The sequence below is a fragment of the Scyliorhinus canicula genome, chromosome 3 (assembly GCF_902713615.1).
Source record: "Scyliorhinus canicula chromosome 3, sScyCan1.1, whole genome shotgun sequence".
NCBI classification, from domain to species: Eukaryota; Metazoa; Chordata; class Chondrichthyes; order Carcharhiniformes; family Scyliorhinidae; genus Scyliorhinus; species Scyliorhinus canicula.
Window position 1 is genome coordinate 227,654,696 of NC_052148.1, and position 22,641 is coordinate 227,677,336.

The 22,641-nt window shown below is 45.2% G+C and overlaps 1 protein-coding gene across 3 annotated transcripts in view; it reads left to right on the forward strand.

Moving 5' to 3' along the window:
- The window catches only part of LOC119963342, a 320,297-nt gene that overhangs the window by 82,551 nt on the left and 215,105 nt on the right, over positions 1-22,641 (forward strand). For 2 of the 3 annotated variants that reach the window (XM_038792342.1, XM_038792343.1), the window contains 6 exons: positions 3,724-4,038; positions 4,904-5,215; positions 5,885-6,199; positions 12,651-12,965; positions 19,498-19,812; positions 21,636-21,950. In XM_038792342.1, coding sequence (XP_038648270.1) covers positions 3,724-4,038; positions 4,904-5,215; positions 5,885-6,199; positions 12,651-12,965; positions 19,498-19,812; positions 21,636-21,950 — 1,887 coding nt within the window. The remainder of the gene's footprint in view (positions 1-3,723; positions 4,039-4,903; positions 5,216-5,884; positions 6,200-12,650; positions 12,966-19,497; positions 19,813-21,635; positions 21,951-22,641) is intronic. The other variant, XM_038792344.1, reaches the window with a different exon arrangement.

Below are 22,641 nucleotides of genomic sequence, written 5' to 3' on the forward strand. Positions count from 1 at the left end.
TGGGTTTCCTGTCAGCTGATCACATGAATTTTGAGCGACTTGATGATTTCACACTTAACAGCTGACATCCATTCAACATTATGCTGAAGAAATTTGGGAACAGGACCGACATTTGAAAGTTATCTTCCGCTAGGCCCTGTTCAGATACCCTGTGATCTGATGATGGATGCCGCAGGCTGGCTGGAGTAAAGGATTCTGCTCCAGAATCATTGGTTTCCTCCAAAGACTCTGGGTACTCACGGAGGCTGCAATGAGAACACTGATTCATTACGGCACCCTTAGGGCGTGATTTAACGGAAATAAGACAGAGTCCCGCGTTGGGCGCGTTTAGCCGGTTGTTTCCCGGCATTGGCAGCGCTGAGAACGACCTGGCTATTAAATGAGACTTTGCTTTATTTCTGGGCCTCGGTGAGGAACACCATGTCGAGATTGCACTTAATCACCTTTCCTGCACTAATGAGCTCCGCTTGCTAGTGCAGGAAGAGATCAGAGCCCAATTTTTAAATGCCACCCTGATCTCTCGACCCCCACAATGGCCTATGGACCTCCGCAAAGCCCCAACTCACCAATTAGGGGGTAATTGAACCCCCGCATCATACGACATAAGGGCAGGGCAGCCCCGGGCCCAATCCCTGGCATGGGGAAGATGCCACCTTGGCACTACCAGCCTTTCAGGGTGCCAGGCTGGCAGTGCCATGGTGCCTGGGTGGCATCGGGGGCGCTGGGTACCCCCGACACAGAATCCAACTACCCAGGAACCCCCTATTGCCCCACCCCCACCCCTCAAGTGCTTGTATGCCTGATCCACGTTTGTGCAAACTAGTGCTAAAAAGCGCTCACTCGAGGGGCGAAATTCTCGGTGGGGAGGTCCCGGTGTAGCTGAGTGGCGCCAACCACTCTGGCGCCAGGCCTCCCCAAAAGGTGCGTAATTCTCCGCACCTTTAGGGGCTAGGCCCGCGCCGGAGTCCGCTCCGCCGGCCGGCGCGAACGGCCTTTGGCGCCACATCGATCGGCGTCGGGGCTGGCCGAAAGGCCTTCGCCGGTCGGCGTGAGTCCGCGCATGCGCCGGAGCGTCAGCAGCCGCTGGCTTCACCACTGGCACATGCGCGGTGGAGGGGGTCTCCTCCGCCTCCGCCATGGTGGAGGCTGTGTTGGCGGCAGAAGAAAAAGAGTGTCCACACGGCACAGGCCCGCCCGCCGATCGGTGGGTCCCGATCGCGGGCCAGGCCACCGTGGGGGCACCCCCCGGGGTCCGATCGCCCCGCGCCCCTCCCAGGACCCCGGGGCCCGCTCGCGCCGCCTGCTCTTGCCGGCACAGAGGTGGTTTAAACCACGTCGGCGGTAGAGGACTGACAGCGGCGGGACTTCGGCCCATTGCGGGCTGGAGAATCGCTGCGGGGGGCACGCCGATCGGCGGGGCGCGATTCCTGCCCCTGCCGATTCCCGGGTGGCGGAGAATTCTGCCTGCCCCGGGCGAATCCCCGACCCTGCGGGGGGTCGGAGAATTCCGCCCGAGGTCTCTGAGTCAAGGCCATTTGACCCTGAACACTGGGTAGATCCGGCGGGGACATATTCAAGTTAGACTAACTAATCACTTGAATTTGCAAATCTGGATCCCTACCTCAATGGGAGAGGTCCAAATCATTAGATCACGCGAGGCTTGACAAGATTGGTAAATCTCGCGAGAGGCCTCTAGCGAGGTTTACCGTTCTCACGAGATTTACCGGTCTCGTCGCATCCCGAGTCGGTCGCAATGAGGCCAATAGATTGAATCTTCTATACTTCATGGAATACCATCCCAGACTATTCAACATGTCCTCATAATTTAATCCTTTATCCTCTCTTGAGGATTGTCAGAGGATACAGCAGGACATAGATAGGTGGAGAATTGTGCAGAGAAATGGCAAATGGAGTTTAATCTAGACAAATGTGAAGTAATGCATTTTAGTAGTTCTACCATAGAGGGGAAATATACCATAAATGGCAAAACTCTTAGGAATATAGAAAGTCAGAGAGATCTGAGTGTGCAGGTCCACAGATCTTTGAAAGTGGCAACACAAGTGGACAAGGTAGTCAAGAAAGCATATGAAATGCTTGCCTTCATTGGATGAGGCATTGAGTATAAAGACTGGCAAGTCATTCTACAGTTGTATAGAACCTTGGTAAGGCCGCACTTTGTTAAGCCAACATCATTGTGGTGAATCTGTGCTGCACTCCCTCCTAGTCCAATATATTCTTTCTGAGGTATCATGCCCAGACTGAACACAGAGACTCCAGATGGGGTCTAACATAACTTTCACCACTTTCTATTCAAGTTTCTTTGAGATAAAAGGCACATCTATTAACTTTTTAAATCTGTTTTTGGTTTTGCATTTGCTCTTAGGTGAATATTAAATCATGCATTACAGCTAAGAAAATTGGTGGGTGTACAATGAGAGACTAGTTCCCTCAGAATTGATTTACATCACCATCAAGGCGAATTGATGTTCCCCACATTCTTCCTTCCAGTATCAGTGTTGGCATCGGAGATAGATGGTTGAGTGTGAGAGCCCCATTTTGGAAACTTGGCTCCATAAGCCCGACACTTCCCAGAGCTAGAACTGATGGAGTAGTGCTCTTTCAGTGATAGACATATGTACTCTTGCTGTCCATGATCAATGTTGGCACTCCCTACTGCCAGTACTTCAGGGACTGTTGAATGGTTGGTCTTTTGGATGAGTCTTTAAACTGGGACTTAATTTTATTCTCAGGTGGAAGTTAAAGTCCTGATGGCACTATTTTGAATGAAAGCAGGTGATCTTCACTGCATTGTCCTGGGCCAATATTTAACCCTCAACCAACATCTGTAAACACAGGTGATCTGGTCGTTATCACATTGTTGTTTGTGGGACCAGTCAGTGTGCAAATTAACTGCCACATTTCCTACATTAAAATAGTGCCTACATTTGTAAAATACATTTTGGCTGTAAAGTACTTTCGGACGTCCTGAGGTTCTGGAAGGTGCAAGTCTTTCTTTCATTCTTCGTCTTGATCCCTCGTCTCTAAATACAATGGATGAATTCGCCAAAGCCCGACGGCGAAATCGGAATTGGCAATCGGGTGGAGAATGACTTCCGACGCCGAAATCATGAAATCGGGGTTTGATGCCGGTCCGCGATGCTCCGCCCCCTCCAAACCGGCATCATTGCGACGCGCGCAGTCGCAAGGCCATCGGCCGGCCCATCCGCGATGCTCCACCCCAATGGGCCGAGCTCCCCACGGCCCAGGCCACATGTGGTCCCAGCAGTCGGGAACCTGGCGTGCCGGCTGCATACTGTGTCCAGCGCCGCCACACTCGTCCAGCATCCGTACCACTGGCTAGGGAGCTTCTTCAAGGGCTGCAGAGACTGGGTGGGGGGGGGGGGGGGGGGGGGGGGGGGGGGGGGGTCGGGGGGGGCGGATTAGGGTTCCAGCACATCTGGCGCCATGTTTTCCGGCATGACTGATGCAGGCTGTCAGCCCTGCGCATGCGCGTACTGGGTCCCGGCGATTCTCCAGCCGTTTTCCGTGCAACCACAGGTCGTTCACGCACCGGTGCTAGCCCCTCACTGGTACCGGAATCGTTGAGGGGCTTGCGTCGATTTCCCCGTCGTGAACCACCTGCGGATCCTCTGTTGCCACCGGCATGGAGAATTCCGCTCAATGTGTCTTTTATCATTCCTCAATTCTTTGTCTCTTTTTCAGGTCCAGTGCCCATACGGCTGGTGAATGGAACTGATATGTGCTCCGGAAGAGTTGAGATTTATCGCAATTCCACCTGGGGAACTGTGTGTGATGATGGCTGGGACATAAATGCAACAAACGTGGTCTGCAGAGCGTTGAACTGTGGACTGGCCTTCTCAACGCTCTCTGGAAGCTACTATGGAGAGGGGACTGGGACCATATGGCTGAGTGATATGAAATGCTTGGGGATAGAGCCTGCCCTGGACCAGTGCTCTGGGAGCCTGGTTGTGGTGAATAATTGCACACACAATCAGGATGCCGGAGTTGCCTGCTCAGGTAATTCAAGCTTTATATTTAGTAATTTAGTATTATATTTAGTATTATATTTAGCTTTATATTTAGTAGTAACCTTGGGTATATCCTGTCAGGTCCAAGGGACTTATCTATCCTGGTACTTTTAAAAATTTCCAGCACATCCTCCTTCTTAATATCAACCTGTTTGAGTCTATTAATCTGGTTCACACTGTTCTCATGAGCAACAAGGTCCCTCTTTCTAGTGAATACTGAAGCAAAATAATAATTTCGGGCCTCCCTCATCTCCTCAGACTCTAGGCACAAGTTCCCGCCACTATCCCTGATCAGCCCATCTCACACTTTGATCATCCTCTTATTTCTCACGTAAGTGTAGAACGCCTTGGGGTTTTCCCTTATCCTTCCCGCCAGGGCTTTTCCATGACCCCTTCTAGCTCTCCTAAGTCCATTTTTTAGTTCCTTCCTGGATTTCTTATAACCCTTTAGAGCCTTGCCAGATCCTTGCTTCCTCAACCTTATGTAAGCTGGTTTAGCTCACAAGGCTAAATCGCTGGCTTTTAAAGCAGACCAAGCAGGCCAGCAGCACGGTTCGATTCCCGTACCAGCCTCCCCGGACAGGCGCCGGAATGTGGCGACTAGGGGCTTTTCACAGTAACTTCATTGAAGCCTACTCGTGACAATAAGCAATTTTCATTTCATTCATTCATTCTTTACCAGAAGCTTCACTTCTCTTCTCATCCAAGGCTCATTCACTAACTTACTGGGCAGGGAAGCATTAATCACCATTTAGTTTGCTCTTGTCAAGTCTGTGATACCAATAAGCTCAAGAATGGTATGGCATTTCTTGTTCTGTGTGTACAATACTAAGCTAGAATTTCCTTGTTCACAGGATCTTTCCCAATCAGACTGACTGACGGGAGAAACATGTGCTCTGGGAGGGTGGAAATTTGGTACCAGTCTGCCTGGAGTACAGTCTGCAATGATGGATGGGACCTCACTGACGGTGATATTGTCTGCAAGCAGCTGGACTGTGGGAAGGCTTTGTCGGTAACTGGGGCCTACCAGGGACAAGGGAGCAGAAAGGTGTGGCTGAGTGGTGTACAATGCAGTGGAACTGAACTTTTCCTAAGTCAGTGCCTTGCGAACCCTGGGGGGAGCAGTAACTGTTCACACACACAGGATGCCGGCGTCAGTTGTTCAGGTAAGACTGGTCTCTTTGGCAAATGCCTCATGTTTCATTTGCTCCCCAAGCATGGCTCTGCCATTGAGCTCCTCCAGCTAGTTGGACACAGCACAAGATGGAGGTCACTCTGTCCATCATACTCATGGAATAACTGTCCAGTCAGCACCACTCTTTTTGTAGGTTATCCTTTCCCAAGTATTTATCCAATCCCTCCTTTGAAAGTTACTACTAAAGATGCTTCCACTGCCCTTTCAGGCACTGTACTCCAGCTGGGTCTAACTGGTGATGACAGCTGAATGTCTGCAAAGATGAATAAGGAACACCATTTATTTAAATTATTGAAGGAATTAATAGGTTAAATGGAAATAAACCATTTCCTCTGGTGGAGCAAGTCCCAGAACAGGGGCCATGATCTTTAAGTTAGAGTTAGGCTGCTGGTGGGTCCTGACAGGAAGTGCTTCTTCATGCATAGCAGAGGAGAAATAAGGACCTCTCCTCGCCCAAAAAAATGAGTGCTGGGGGTCAGTTGAAACTTTTAAGACCAGGATTGATGATCAATATTGGGTAGGGATAACAAGGGATATGGAGCAAAACCAGCTGTATTTATATTGAATGGCTTTGATCTTGTTCTTGTATTGCTCCTGTTGATAAATTCACAGATTAACAGTGTTCCTGTCTCTCTTCCAGGTCCGGTACCATTGCGCCTGGTGAACGGTTCCAATATATGCTCCGGGAGAGTGGAGGTCTATCATAACTTCAGTTGGGGGACCATATGTGATGATGGCTGGGATGTTAATGCAATGACTGTTGTCTGCAGAGTGTTGAACTGTGGGACGGCTTTGTCAGAACAGGCTGGAACCTATTATGGCGCGGGGACTGGGGACATCTGGTTGCATGATATGAGGTGTCACGGAACAGAGACAGCTCTTGCACAGTGTTCTGCCAACCCTTGGGGGAAGAATAACTGCACTCACAAGGAGGATGCTGGAGTTACCTGCTCAGGTGAGTAGTGTGACCAGCAAATAGGTTCAGCGTGGCGAAAATTGGTAAAAAGACAAAATTTAAGGCTCTTTGTCTAAGTGCATGTTTATTTGACTGTAAAAGGCATTCCTAACAAGATTGCTGAGTTGACGTCATAAATGGAAATAAATGGATACGATGTGATAGATTATAGAAATGTGGTTGCAAGGTGAGAAGGTTGGAACTGATTATTCAAGGCCACTTGAATTTCATAAGGGTAGTCAGAAATGAAAATAACGTGGGGTAGCTCTTCACTAAGGATGAGATCAGCGCAGTAATGAGAAATGATTTTGGCTCAAAAAACACGATCTAGAATCAATTTGGGTGGACATAAGAAACAGGACAGAAATTAAGTAATGGGTGGTAACTGTCCATAGCATCACCCCCACTCCGCACAACAGTAGCTACAGTACAACAGAGTATTAATCAAGAAATAAATTGTGTCTGAAATAAAGGTACTGCAATAGTCATGGACAGTTTAAATCTTTGTATAAATTGGACAAATCAAATTAACTACGGTAGTTTTGAGGACAAGGTCATGGAGTGTATTCGAGGAGGTTTCTTCATATCATACCTTGTAGAACCAACCACAGAACTGGCCAATTTAAATCTGATAATGTGTGATGACAGGATTAATTAATTATCTCACAGTATAGGATCTTCTGGGAAAGAATTTTTTTTTCTTTTTGTTTATACATTTAGAGTACCCAATTCTTTTTTTTTCCAATTAAGGGGCAATTTAACTTGGCCAATCCACCTACTATGCACATCTTTTTTTAGGGGGTTATGGGGGTGAGACCCACACAGACAGGGGAGAATGTGAAAACTCCACACAGACAGTGACCCAGGGCCGGAATCGAACCCTGGTCCTCTGTACCACTGTGCTGCCCCTCTGGGAAAGAATGATAATAACATGATTGAATTTCATCCTCATTTTGATGGTGAGAATCTTGAATCTCAAACTTAAATGAAGGAAGTTACAAAGGTGTGAAGATGGTGTTGGCTGAAGTAAACTATAAAATAAATTAAAAAGCAAGACAGTAAATATATAGTGGTAGACATTTAAGGAAATAATTAATTAATTTTAACAACATATATTCCATTGAGAAAGAATAGGGAAAGATGAATCATTCATGGCTAACTAAAGATGTTCAGGAATGCATCCAATTGAAAGTAAAGGCCTACAGTGTTGTGAAGATTAGTGGTAGGGCAATGTTTCAGAAACAGCAAAGGATGATTTTTAAAAAGAGGAAGAAAATAGATGAGAGCAAACAAGCACGAAAATACAGACAAGAAGAGTTTCTGCAGATTCATAAAAGGGAAGGGAATAGCAAAGGTCTCTTAAAGGATGAGATTGACAATATAATAACAAGAATGGCAGGGATGTTGCAGAAATATTTTATTTCTACCTTTATACTAGAAAGCAGTAATAGCACCCCCTATATTGGTAAAAAGTCAGGGAGAAAAACGGAGGGAGGAACATAACAAACATCACCAGAGAAAAAGTACTCGGCAAACTAATGGGACGAAATGCTGACACGTTCCTTGGAGCTGATGGCTTGCAAGGGTATTATAGAATTAGAGAAAAGTTGCAGTAGAGAGGAGGCCATTCAACCTGTTGGCCTGTATCAGCCCTCAGATAGTCTTTTGACTCCCCTGTTTTTACCCCATAGTTCGACAATTTCTTTTCCCCTCTGAGAATTATCCAATTCCGCTTTGAAAGCCATGATTGAATCATTCCAGATCCTAATGACTTGCTGCATAAAAAGGGTTTTCTTCATGTCAATTTTGGTTCACCGCTGTGAACAAACGAGGATTTTTATGATTTATCTTGCCTCTTCTTCACAAAGCACCAATCAAGAACCTCCAAGTACAAAGCGCAAACCATGTAACCCAAGAGAAAGCAAATATGAAATGTGCATTCGGATAAAATAAAGGATTAAAAGGTGAGCAGAGCCGGAGCTCACAAAAACATAACCACTCCCACACACACATCACGTGACACCCCCCCACTCATGTGATTTTGACAAATATGAATCACCCTGCCTTAGCCAGAAGCCTCCCAATTTTATGTCCTTCATTGTCTTGACATCTGGGAGAGATGTGACCCAGTCAGTTTTAACACAGCATACAATACTGTAGTCCCGCAATAAAACTGATGAACACTCAGGAGATGTGCCGGAGCATCGGTTTGATACCATTATATTCCTCCACATTGTCCATATCACAAAGGGCAATATTTGCTGTAAAGACACTGATTTCAGTCATGTCATGAAATCCATATCAATTGGCATTCTGTAACCTAAAATAGGGATTCTGTCAGGCAATCCCAGGCTGCTGTTCAGGAGTAAAGCAACATCTTCAGAGGTCATTGGCCAGCACCCTCAGGATAAACAGACACCAATGACATCACACACTCATTCCCGTCCGCAGACAATTCCTCGAGTGAGGACACCTTCCATTGCTCATTGTCATACTTGAGGATGTTCACAGAATAACACTGCAGGGACCATGTAAGGCTATGGTGCACGGTGATGACCCATAGTCATGGTGAGCAAAAGCTCACAATCATAAAATGTAGGCCTTTGCAAAGTGCAGCTGTGTGAAAAGACAGTGCCATGGCTCACAAAATATACTTCTAATATAGACAAATAACAGCCTTCAAAGCTACAGCATAGTATAATCATTAAACTAGCAAGAACAATTAGTATGAAGTGACAACATTTAATATTCAGATGTAAGATTTACATATGCATTGTGTAATGAAGGTAGGAATTTCAGGTATATTGTAAGTTTTTGGTGCACAGTAAGAAGTCTTACAACAACAGGTTAAAATCCAACAGGTTTGTTTGGAGTCATTAGCTTTCTGAGCGCAGCTCCTTCATCAGGTGAGTATTTGGTGCAGTAAGGGTTAAAAGCCTGGGTTAATATGTGACTATTGCAGTGATGTTTTAAAAAAAATCTTGGTTTCAACACAACTAGGCTTTTTGGAGCCTGAGGTGCAATTAAAGCATTGTAAATGTTTGTCTAATAGACTTATATTGAGAGGGCATTCCTGGGTGAGTAGATAATTAGAGACATTGGACACTTTTTAACAAAAAAAAAGGTAGAGTCCGTTCTGGGTGGGAATCAAGCGCCGGGAACGACCCGTCTATCGAACTACACTTTTTTTTTGGGCCCCTGGTGGGAAATGTCCCGCTCAGGCCACACTTAGCTGCATATCCTGCATTACGGAGCTCCAACAAGCTCAGCTCCTCAGTGTAGGGAGAGATCGGCCCCGATCTCTCGACCCTTGGACTCCCCCAATGCCACAACTCACCTGTTGGGGGGCACTCAAGCCCCCCCGCACCCCACCTCATACCCGCAGAACACCCTCGGGCCCAATCCCCAGCGCAGGCAAAAAGCCAGCTTGATACCTTGGTACTGCCAATCTGGAACTATGACAATGCTTCTGTCAGCCTTGCAGTGCCACCTGGGTATCCTGACAGTGCCAGGGTAGCACTCGGGCACTGCCAGGGTGCCCAGGTGGAACTGCCAGGCTGGCGGTGCCTGGGTGGCACCAGCAGTGCTGGCGGGGATTCAGCCTCTAATTCACTCTCTCCCTACACTGCAGGACGGTTTGAGACTCTTATTTTACCTTCTAATAAGAATCAGTAGTCCGGTTGGTGGGAGGTGTCAAAAATATGACTTTATTGTTATTTACTCACTGGTATACACTTGAACAGGAACGGAATAAAACTTAGAAACAAAATATCAAACAATACATTAAAAAGTCAGACACATGGCAAAATGCGCAAAAGAAAACACTTTAAACACAATCAAAGAGATAGATGATTCAAGAATTCAGGAACAAAGCGCCTCGATCGCAAGGTCCTTCTTTTAAGGGAGTTTCTATCTCTGGTTTAACCCCTCATTCATGTTCGTTGGCTTCTAATTCTCAGCTGAGACCTCCTGGTTTGTTCAAATGAATGTCTATTACTTGAAGGATAACTTAATCAAACATTGGACATTACTTAAAATTGATTGGTTCCTATCAAAACTAGCTTAGCATCTGCATGCGCAGTCTTAGGAAAAGTACTGGATATGTTTTCTCACACTTTGCTGTATCTCACAGCTTGGAGGAGACCTAGCTGGAATTGATTAGTACTTTAGAGAGAACAATCCATTCTCAGTACTGAATGCAATGGAATACAAAATGGTTAATTCATTATATGAGAAAATGACTGGGTTCCCACAGTCAAGACACTTTAAATATTTTGCTTCTTTAGCTATATACATTCAACTAGCCCCTATATGAATAAAATTAGAAATGAAACTATATTCTATCAGATGGTCCTTTTTCATTTTAAATGGACTCTCCTCCCAGGCCACCAAGATCAGGTGGGAGGGTCTCCTGCTCCCAGCCCTCAGAAAGAGGATCTCCTGCCCTGCAGGAGAATCCTCAAGGAGGCCATGGAACAGAGTATTTAATCCTTTTGGGTATAATTTCTTGTTTTGCCACAACACCTGGGCTGCAGTGAGTGAATGTGTGATTGGGTGACATTTAAATACATCACCAGGACCTTTGGCCCTACAAGATAACAGCAGGGCGGAGGAATTATTACCTATCCTGTCATGACATTGTACAAGCTCATTGCTGATTCAAATTAATGAGCTACAAGGCAGAAAATTGGGCGCAAAATCCCAATCCCCGCCCAATGAAAATCAATTTTCAGGCCTGCTACCGCACCTAGTCTCGTAAACATAAATTTCCACCCCCCACTCATGCTTCCCTGCTCATGCCTCTGTCTCCCCTCCTGAGTTCCACTAGACCACACCAGTCAAGCCTCCATCTTCCCCCTTCCCTCTGGTGTTACCTCATGGGCACCTGCCTTGGTGCCGAATGAGAGAAGCACTGAAATATCGCAACACAGATGTTAAAGGTAGCAGTGTCTGTTATGATAGGTACACTATCATTTGTATATAATATGAGTAGATCATCATCATCTGTATGTGTATTATAAGTTATGTGTTTTACTGTTGTACTTCTTGCATCCGACCAACAGGTGGTGCAAGTACACAGGTACGTGACCCGGACGCCCCATATGTTCCAGAAAAAGGTGTTAGTAAGGAGTTCATAGCAGTCGCTTATGAGAGTAGCTCTGTAATATCTTAGTGTAAGTCAGTGTTAGACCATTATTTCCAACTGTATTAATCTTATTCATTTTAGTAATTTGGCAGTGTTAGTAATAAATAACTTTGTTTATAAAACAAAGTCTGATCTTCTTTGTTCAAACGGCAATATCAAGATTCAACCCAATCAAACATTACGGTGTCTACTTACCTCAAAGTCATTGATGAAATGTGGCTCGCCAGATGCATGCCACTTATATACAGCCATGGATCAGACTGTTCTTATTATCCTCCAGTGGGGCAGTTCATTTGGAGGAGGAACATGATTGCTGCAAGCTTGCCTTTTAATAAACATTCATCAGATGCAAGTCAATCAAATGTAATCCGTCATATATCAGGAGGACAGTAACTCACCAATGTTAGGAGAACAAAATTCCAAACAGATTTCCTGATTATGGGAAACTGACTTTCACAAATGCTAAATTTTGCGTGTACGCCCACTGCTGGAGGGAGCAGAAAATTCCACCCAACATTTTAAGTTCAATAGGACTCTTCATTGGATAAGTATATTAAGATTACTGAACCAAGGCAAATAGATGGAGTTAAGATATGGATCAGCCATGATCTTTTATAACAGCAGAATAGTCTGGTGGGGCCAAAAGGCATCTTGCCTGTTTCTGTGCAACAGGTTTGAGGGGCTGACTGGCTTCCTCATGGTCCCAAATTTATACATGTTCTTTGTGTTAATCAGTATCATGGAGTCATAGAATTCCTACAGTGCAGAAGGAGGCCATTCTGCCTATCGAGTCTGCACCAATCATCTAAAAGAGCTCCCTACCTGGACCCTTTCTTCCAGTCTATCCCCGAACCCCATAACCCCACCCAGTCTGCACATCTTTGGACACTAAGTGACAATTTTAGCATGACCAATGCACCTAATCTGCACATCTCTGTGTGGTGATGTGCCTGTGTACAGTTCTGCATATAGTTAGCGATGCGACCTCCAACCAGCTGGTGATAATAGAGATCTATCATGTAATTGGAGACACCCACCAATTGGTAGTAAGACGTACGTGAGGATAGTCGCACTAGAAGTAGCTCCAGGGAAATTCACTGTATTCATTTATTTGTTACCATCTATCACAATTCATTAGTCATCTTTCCATATGTTAATATTGTTAGTAAATCATCTTACAATTCAAAGAACTAGATGTTCTGTGTGCATCTGTACTATGGCCATTACACAGAACGTAACACTTTGGACTTGGAAGTATTCGAATAATTCCAGACCAATTTAACTGTGTTCCCATCTCTATTCCAGGTCCATTGCCTGTACGACTGGTGAATGGTTCCAATGTGTGCTCCGGGAGAGTTGAGCTCTATCTTAACGCCACCTGGGGAACTGTCTGTGACAGTGTTTGGGATGTAAATGCAACGAGAGTGGTCTGTAGAGTGCTGAACTGTGGGATGGCCCTGTCAGCAACAAGAGCTGCGTACTATGGAGAAGGGACTGGGGACATCTGGATGGACAATATGCGGTGTGACGGGACAGAGTCTTCCCTTGATCAATGCTCTGTCAAGCCACCGGTGAGGAGTAACTGCTCACACAGGGAGGATGCCAGTGTGACCTGCTCAGGTGAGCAAATTTAGCCTGATCCTTATATGTGTTTGATGTCAAACTGGTCTGGCTATCAAAATCTAGCTTTCTGGGTTACTCGCCCAGCCTCTAGATTCATAATGCAGACCTCTAGATTTTTTGTCCAGCCATCTGAGTTACCAGTTCAGTCCTGGAGCTCAGGCCCTAGGTTATGAGACCAGGACCTTGTGATACCTGTCTGGGTCCCTGGACGACAAGCCCAGGCTCCTGAGTTACGAGCCCAGGCCCCTGAGTTACCAGCCCAGGCCCCTGGGTTACGAGCCGGGGCCCCTGGGTTACGAGTCAAGGTCATTATGTTACGAGCCCAGGCCCCTGAGTTATGAGTCCAGGTCCTTTAATAAAATTAGAGCCTTTATCTTCCGATTTGATTTCCAACAAATTGAACTCTGTTACTTCCCTTTTACTTCCAATTTCTTCGTAGGGGCCTGGGCCCGTAACTTAGGGGCCTGGGCTCGTAACCTAAGGACCTGGACTCTTAACCTAAGGACCTGGACTGGTAACCTAAAGGACCTGGACTCGTAACTCAGGGGCCTGGGCTCGTAACATAATGACCTTGACTCGTAACCCAGGGGCCCCGGCTCGTAACCCAGGGGCCTGGGTTTGAATTTGAAAGAGCCAAACTGATTGTTTTTGAACAATGGGTGCGTGATTTAAAGATGGAATAAGAGTGTTGGTGTTGTTACAGGAATTCAGAAATTGTTTCCCTTACAATATTAAAATACCCCTTGAGGAACAAACAGTTACCTCAGCGAGGGCAGCTGCCAAGAAGGCCGAGGATTACGAACTGACCTCTGAAACTAAGAAAATAATCAGAGTTCATATCTGTAGGGAAAAAAACCAGAGTGAGGCAGAGGGAAAGGAAATGGATCTTAAGGGAAAACAAAAAGCAGAAAAATAGGAAAATCGATCCCCAACATTGAAAAGAAGAAATGTAGAAGGCAGAGCTGCAGGGCTGAACCCTATGGCCATATTAAAGAACATTGCTGGCCTGCAAGGAAAACCAATGGGAATCTTCCAGCACAGCCTGTATCCGGATGACAAACAAAGGCACAGAAACCTATCAGGATATTGTGTGCAGGGGAGACCTAGTGTTTCCAAAGAATTGGGAAAGGAGATAAACATTTTCCAGGATATTTGTTGTTTACAGACACTGTTAGTGAGGAGAATTGAAGATTTCCCATGCAGAAGCAAGACAAATTCCAAAATGATAGTTAAAAGTCTGACTGGTGCAGACATTGAGGTTCAAATCTACTTAAAAAGTGAACTCATTGCCGGGCTGGTGACAGTGGATTATTATAATCTCAGACCAGACCCCAACAGTGTACAGTAGGATACTGGACTGACATCTCCCAATATTTTATTTTAATTTTGTTAGCCTGTGAGGAAAGGATACTTTGCTCCTGGAGTGATTGCACAAAGAAATAGGGATATGATATTTTAAAACAAAACTTTATTACTAACACAGTATTAAAATGCTTAACATCACACCAGAAAATAACTTACAATTACCGTTTAAAGAATACAACTCAACACAGTGAATATAATGCCCTTACTTATTCTCTTTATTCCCACTTAAACCACAAGAAAATAGACCATCTCAGTTCTCAATTCACCCAAAATACCAACGGCACAGAGTAATACTTCCATTACAGAATTATTATTTGAGAAATAGCTCTCTTAATACTGCTTTACAGAACAGATCTGACTCTGGTCTGAATCCCTGCAGAAATTCTGGCTGCATGTCTTCAAATGCTGTTTGCAACTGGCTTGTTTCAGCTCTCCCCTTGTCCTCAGACAAGTCTACACTGCTTTAAATATAATTAATCTCTTTTAACTAACTTACAATGAGAGCAGAACTATTTCATTGTACACACCTTCAGCTAGGTCAGATCTCAACTGTTTTCTCAAAATACCTGATGCCTTAGCTCCACCCAGCAATGATATCATCTCACCAAGCTGAAAATTAATTAACTCCTCAGGGAATCCCCTTAATCAAAACAAAATTGCATTAGCCCAAGCCTTTTATGATGCCTAATTGCATCTCTGGCTCCTAAAAGCTTTGTTGTCTTTCAAACCAAGATTATTCTACAAACATGATTGCAGCAGTCAAATGCACTCTAACCTCGGCTGAGCAAACTCAACAATTTCAGCAACAAGAATCTTTAAAGTTACAGACAGCTGAAAAGTTTTCAAAAGCCCGACAGGGAGTTACACAATCTATGAAGGTTAATTTGGCAAAGCCAGATCCCATTGAATTAAACAAGGGCCCAATAAAACCCGCAAGGAGGTCAAGAGACAGTAAGGGAGGAACCCCAATTCATTAAAAGTCTTGAGGGAAGTTACTTGTGTATTAAAAGGGCTGAAGACAAACCAAATGAGCTGAAGTAGATAGAAAAGGCATCAACTAAAATGGCTGCCAAAAGTCACCTGACCTTTTACAACTACAATGTTTGTTAAGCATCTAGAAGGCGCCCAAGTGAACTGTAAGTAGACATACCTAGGCATGTGAAGATAGCTGAAATTGAATTGAGCATCTCCACACGGTAAACGGAAGCCCATTGACAATGGCTTCTTTGGGGGTATAAACACCTCTTTCCTATATCACACATTGGAAAAATGGCAGCCATTCAATTCAAATTGAGACATTTAAAATGCTAATCGCCTCAGCTGAACGGCTGAATGGATGGGACCAGGCCTGCCTCCAGACCTGGGTTAACCCAATACTTAAAAGTTTAGTATGATCAGCCAGTTTGGTTGTGAGCCATTTTTGAGTTTTGATCTGTCTAAAGTCGGGTTGAGAACAGCCATTTTGTGCAGAGAATCCCGAAGCCACCCAGAAGTCAGTTCTAGCTCATAGCTCTCGGCTGAATTAACTGTGAACTCCATGCGAGAGCTAGATTTCTCTCTGCCACCCGGAGTCATAGAAGAAGTTGCCCAGAAATCATCACTGCAATTGTATAAGGCATTGGTAAGGCCACACCGGAAGTATTGAATGCAATTTTGGTGCCCTTATCTGAGGGAGGTGTTCTTGTTATGGAGGGAGTTCAGTGAAGCTTTTCCAGGCTGATCCCGAGGATGGCAGGACTGTCATATGAGGAGAGACTAAATTGGTTAGGATTATATAGGATTGGGAACATGTAAAATTCAACCAAGGCGGACCAATGGATTGTTTAAGAAGGAGAAAATATAATATGAAAGTAAGCTAGTGGGGAACATAAAATCTAACTGTAAAACTTTCTATAAGTATGTAAAGAGAAAAAGATTCATAAAAACTAATGTAGGCACCTTACAGTCAGAATCATGGGAATTCATAACGGGGAACACAGAAATGGCTGAGCAACGAAATTCATACTTTGCTTCTGTCTTCACAAAAGAAGACATGAATAATATAACGGAAGTTCTGAGTAACTCAAGTTTTAATGAGGAGCTGAAGGGAATTATTATTAGTCCAGAAATGGTTTTGGGAAATTAATGGAATTGAAGGCGAGTGAAACTCCAGAGCCTGCAAATCTTCATCCCAGAGTACTTAAGAAAGTGGCCCTGGAAATAGTAGATTCATTGGTTGTCATTTTCCAAAATTCTCTGGACTCTGGAATGGTTCCTACAGATTGGTGGTAGCCAGTATAACCCCGCTATTCAAAAAGAGAGGTAGAGAGAAAACAGGCAACAATAAACCATTATCAAGGATTTAATAGCACAGCATTTGGAAAGCAGTGGTATAATCTGGCAAAGTCGACATGGAAAATCATGCTTCACAAATCTACTAGAATTCTTTGACGGTGTAACTATTAGAGTTGACCAGAGAGAACCAGTGGATGTGGTTTATTTAGACTTTCAGAAGGCTTTCGACAAGGTCTCAGGTAGCAGATTACTATGCAAAGTTAAAGCGCATGGGATTACAGGGATTGTAGGTCTTGAGATGGATAGAAAGCTGGTTAGCAAACAGGAAGCAAAAAGTTGGAATAAATGAGTCTTTTTCTGATTGGTAAGCAGTGACTCGTGAGGTACCGTAGGGATCTGTGCTAAGACCCCAACTATTCACATTATATATTCATGCTTTGGAAGTAATTGAGGGAAGTAAATGTATGATCTTCACATTTGCAGATGATACAAAGTTGGGTGGGAAGCTGAGCTGTGGGGAGGATGCAGAGATGCTTCAACAGGATTTGGACAGGTTGAGTTAGTGGGCATATGCAGGACAGATACAGTTAATGTGGATAAATGTGAGGTTATCCACTTCGGTAGCAAAAATAGGAAGGCAGATTATTATTTGAATGGGTGTAAATTCAGAGAGGTGGATACTTAGTGAGATCTTGATGTCCTTGTGCATCAGTCACTGAAGCTAGGTACGCAGGTACAGCAGACAGTAAAGAAGGCAAATAGTATGTTGGCCTTCATGGCAGAGGATTTGAGTATAGGAATAGCGATGTTTCGCTGCAATTGTATAGGGCATGGTGAGGCCACACCTGGAATATTGTATGCAGTTTTGGTGCCGTTATCTGAGGAAGGATGTTCTTGCTATGGAAGGAGTTCAGCGAAGGTTTGCTAGGCGGATTTCTGGGATGACGAGACTGTCACATGAGGAGAGTCTAAATCGGTTAGGATTAAATTCATTGGAGTTTAGTAGAGCAAGAGGAATCTCATAGAAACTTATAAAATTCTAACAGGATTAGACAGGGTAGATTCAGAAAGAATGTTCCCAATGATGGCGATCCAGAACTAGGGGCCAAAGATTGAGGTTAAGGGGTAAACCTTTTAGGACTGATTTGAGGAGAAATTCTTTCACCCAGAAATGCTGAATCTGTAAATTCACTATCACAAAAAGTAGTTGAGGCCAAAACATTGTGTAATTTCTGTGGTGGTATGAATGTGAGCACTGCCATTGGTGCAGAGCATTGGTTCCCCATTGGCTCTGGCTGGCCATGTGCCTCTCGTCCGATTGGCTGGGACTAGTCATGTGACTGCTCACCAATTGGTCGAGAGGCAAGTAGACCCCGCCTCTGAGGCAGGGTATAAGTACCCAGGTTTCCCGGCGGTCGGCCTTTCTCTGTAGTCGACCACCGGGCTAACAACTAGCTGATTAAAGCCACAGTTTGGATCTTCATCGTGTCTCGAGTCCAATTGATGGTACATCAATTTCAAGAAGAAATTAGATATAGCTCTTGGGGCTAAAGGGATATGGGGAGAAGGTGGGATCAGGGTATTGAACTTGATGATCAGGCATGATCATCATGAATGGCAGAGCAGGCTTGAAGGGTCAAATGGCCTCCTCCTGCTTCCATCATCTATGTATGTTTCTAGTATGGGCTAATGAAAAACAAACCCAGGCAGTCTTCAAGTGTTGTGCCGGCAGAACCAGTAAAGAAAAGGGACCTTCGCTACTTACTGAATCTACCTGAGAAGGACAGCATCGATGTATCGATGACAGAAGCCATTGCAGCTGGAGAAAACAAATCTTAAACTTCAATCCTTCATTCCAGACAAACAACACATCACCTGTAAGACAAGGGTCTGCCAACAATATCTTAAAGGAGTGAACTAAATTTAATCTTAATAATTAACTTCTATCTTTATCTGCATGTTAAACTTTGTGTCTATATTTTATTTGATAAATTGGTCACTTTTATACAATTTTCAGCAGTAGTTTGATCATAAACTTACCATTATCTTGTTTAAGAATAAAGCTTTGACTACTGGGTTATTTTTCAATTGAAACAGTCAAATTAAGAAAGGTTGCTATAGGATAATTTTTATTGAAACTACTTACCACAGTGGGATTCGAGTCAGGTGCCCCAGAGCATTACTTTAGGATTACCAGTTCAGTGACCTGTACCACCAGGGTACAGGAGGAAGGCAAATTTTACTCCCATGCCTGCCACAGGACAATGTTTACCAGCTACCATGGTGGGATTTGAGCCAGTGATCCCAAAACATTGCTCTATGTTTGTCAGTTCAGTGACTTATAACACTAGACCACAGCAGGAATCCAAACAGACATACCCACACAAACTCTTAGCTCAATAACCACTTTGAGGAAACACCTTTTATTTGGTTATTTAATCAATGTCTTTAGGATAATTAAAAGACATGATCAGGTTGAAAGAGATAACTTATTTCCAGGGAGGAATCGATAACAAGGGTCAATAAAATTAGAGCCAGGCTGCTCAGGGGTGATGTCAGGAAGCACAAAGTGTAATGGAAATCTGGGACATTTTCTCCAAAAAGTTCTAGATGTTGGCATCTGTTGGAAATTTCAAAACTGAGATTGATAGATTTTTTGGGGGGCTAAGGATTCTGAATTTAGGCAGATAAATGGAGTAAAGATACAGATCATCCATGATGTTGTTGTATGTACAGACTGGGGCTGAATGGCCTGCTCCAGTCCCACAGTTCTTCAATGTTTTCTGTGCTAACCAGTATTGGTACGAGTCTGATACATGGGCTAAAATTTCCAGTTCATGAATCTAGGTAATCTGAGACCAGTCTAACCGTGTTCCCATTCACATTTCAGGTCCGGTGCCTGTACGCTTGGTGAACGGGAGCAACATGTGTTTTGGGAGAGTTGAGGTGTATCGTAACTCTGTCTGGGGGACCATCTGTGACAATGGCTGGGATGTAAATGCAGCGAATGTGGTCTGCACAATGTTGAACTGTGGGACAGCTCTGTCAGCAGAAAGAGGTGCCACCTATGGAGAGGGTTCTGGCGTAATCTGGTCCCTTAATGTGAGCTGTGACGGGACAGAGCCTACCCTCGATCAGTGCTCTTCCAACACATGGGTGGAAACTAACTACACACATAGGCAAGATGCTGGAGTTACCTGTTCAGGTGAGTTGGTTCCCTTCTCAGCTGCAGGGGCAGTGCTTCCTTCTCTGTGAGGGGGAAATGGTTCCCTTTCAGGGACAGCAGCAAGGTTCTTTGCTTAGGTGAGGGGAGAGCATTCTCTGCTTGGGTGAGTGGGGGTCTCCCTGTTCTGCTAAGGGTGGAGAGTTCGCTGTTCCAGTGAGTGCAGAGGAGTTCCCTGTTTGGCCTTCAGTGTGGTCCTTATGTGTGGCGGTTCACAATTTAGTCAAATTGGAGGCCTTGTTTGCTGCATTACCAGCCCAGGACTGCAGATTATGAGACTAGGGTTGTGGATGACCTGCCCATTCCTCTAAATTACAAATTCATGGGTTAACATATGCAATAAAAAATATTGGGCGGGATTCTCTGACCTCCCGCTAGGTTGGGGAATCCCCCGGGGATGCGGCGTGAATCCTGCCCCGCCGCCCCGACACCGGCTGGCATATTCTCCGGCGCCTGTTTTCGGGCGGGGAAGGGATTCACTCCACGCTGGTCGGGGGTGTTGGCAGCGCCCCCCCCCCCGGCGATTCTCCGGGCCCAGATGGGCCGAGCGGCCACCCGCTTTTGGCCATGGTCCCACACGGCAGAACCTGGCAGGTAGGTCGGCTGGGATGGTCCTCGGGGGTGCGTGGCGGGATCCGACCCCGGGGGGGGGGACTCCCGACCCATGGTGGCTTGGCCCGTGATCGGGGCCCAACGATCTGGTGGCAGGCCTATGCCTTGGGGCCACTTCTTCCTTCCGCGCCAGCCCCTGTAGGGCTCCGCCATGGCTGGCGCGGAGAAGACAACCGCCTGCGCATGCGCCAGAGTATGCCGGCCAGTCTTCGGCGCATGCATGAACTCGCACAGTCTCTTCAGCGGCGGTTGGAGAGGCGCCAACCCCTCCGGCGCCAGCCTAGTGCGAGAATTCTGCACGTTCGGGGGCTGTTGACGCCGGAGTGGTTGGCTCCGGTTCTCCCACCGACGTGGGGACTTAGTCCCGCAAAGGGAGAATCCCGGCCATTGTCTTAGGGGAGTTACTGCACAGATTCACCAGCAGAATACTGGGGCCTAAAAGCATTAAATTATTAAGACAGATTGCAGAGACTTGTCTTGCAAGGCGTTGCGTATAAAAAATTAAGGGAGATATGATTGAAGTGTTTGAGACATTTAAAGGATTTCATGAGATAGATGGAGAGAATCTATTTCCACCAGTGAGAAGAATAAACATAACAAGGGAACAAAACCTTAGAGTCATGCTGTTCGGAGTGGATGTCAGGAAGCATTTCTTCACAGAGGGGAGTGGGAATCTGGAACCCTTTCTACCAAAAACCTTTTGATGCTGGAGATCAATTAGAATTTTCAAATCGAAGATTGAAAATTTTTTTTGGTATGGATATTGAGGTTTGTGGAACAAAGCTGATAATTGGATGAACATCTTCATTGATCTAATTCATTAATGGGACAAACTTGAGGGGCTGAAAAACCTATTCTTATTCTTTATGTGATGTGGAGATGCCGGCGTTGGACTGGGGTGAGCACAGAAAGAAGTCTTACAACACCAGGTTAAAGTCCAACAAGTTCATTTCAAACACTAGCTTTCGGAGCACTGCTCCTTCCTCAGGTGAATCTGAGGAAGGAGCAGTGCTCTGAAAGCTAGTGTTTGAAACGAACATGTTGGACTTTAACCTGGTGTTTTAAGACTTCTTACTGTATTCTTTATGTAATCACTTTGCTAAGAACCTAACACTTCGACTAAAACGTTCATTTAATGACTGCAGTGGGAGTCAAGGTTATGCATAACAGTTTAACCATGTTTCCATCTCTAGGTCCTATACCCATACAGCTGGTGAACGGTACGAACATGTGCTCTGGACGGGTTGAGGTCTATCGTAACTTGGTCTGGGGAACCATGTGCGACATTGGCTGGGATGTAAACGCAGCGAATGTGGTCTGTAGAGTGTTGAACTGTGGGACAGCCTTGTCAGCAACAAGAAATGCCTACTATGAAGAGGGGACTGGGGTCATCTGGTCTCAAAATGTGAGCTGTAATGGGACCGAGCCTGCCCTTGACCAGTGCTCTACCAACCCATGGGTGGGAAACAGTTGCACACACAGTCGGGATGCTGGAGTTACCTGTTCAGGTCAGTGCATTTAACTTGTTCCTTGCATGTGTGTTCACAAGTTCTTGTTTTTTGACTCTGCTGTACCCAGCCCAGTCCTTTAAATTAGTGCGACCTAGGCCATTGAATTACTTGATGTGGAGATGCCGGCGTTGGACTGGGGTGAGCACAGTAAGAAGTCTTACAACACCAGGTTGTACTTTAACCTGGTGTTGTAAGACTTCTTATTGAATTACTTGCCAAGGTCTCTGGTCTCCTTGTCCAACAATGTACATTAACCTTTGAGGAATGCAGAAGATTCATCAGTATAATACTGGGGACTATAGGGGTTAAATGATGAAGGCAGATCGCAGCAACCTGTCATGTATTCAGTTAATTATAGAAAATGAAATATTTGGAGATGTTTAAGGGATTTGATAACGGAGGAAAGGGAAATATTTTCATAGAATTTACAGTGCAGAAGGAGGCCATTTGGCCTATCGAGTCTGCACCGGCTCCTGGAAAGAGCACCCTACCCAAGGTCAACACCTCCATCCTATCCCCATAACCCAGTAACCCCACCCAGCACTAAGGGCAATTTTGGACACTAAGGGCAATTTATCATGGCCAATCCACCTAACCTGCACATCTTTGGACTGTGGGAGGAAACTGGAGCACCCGGAGGAAACCCACGCACACAGGGGGAGGATGTGCAGACTCCGCACAGACAGTG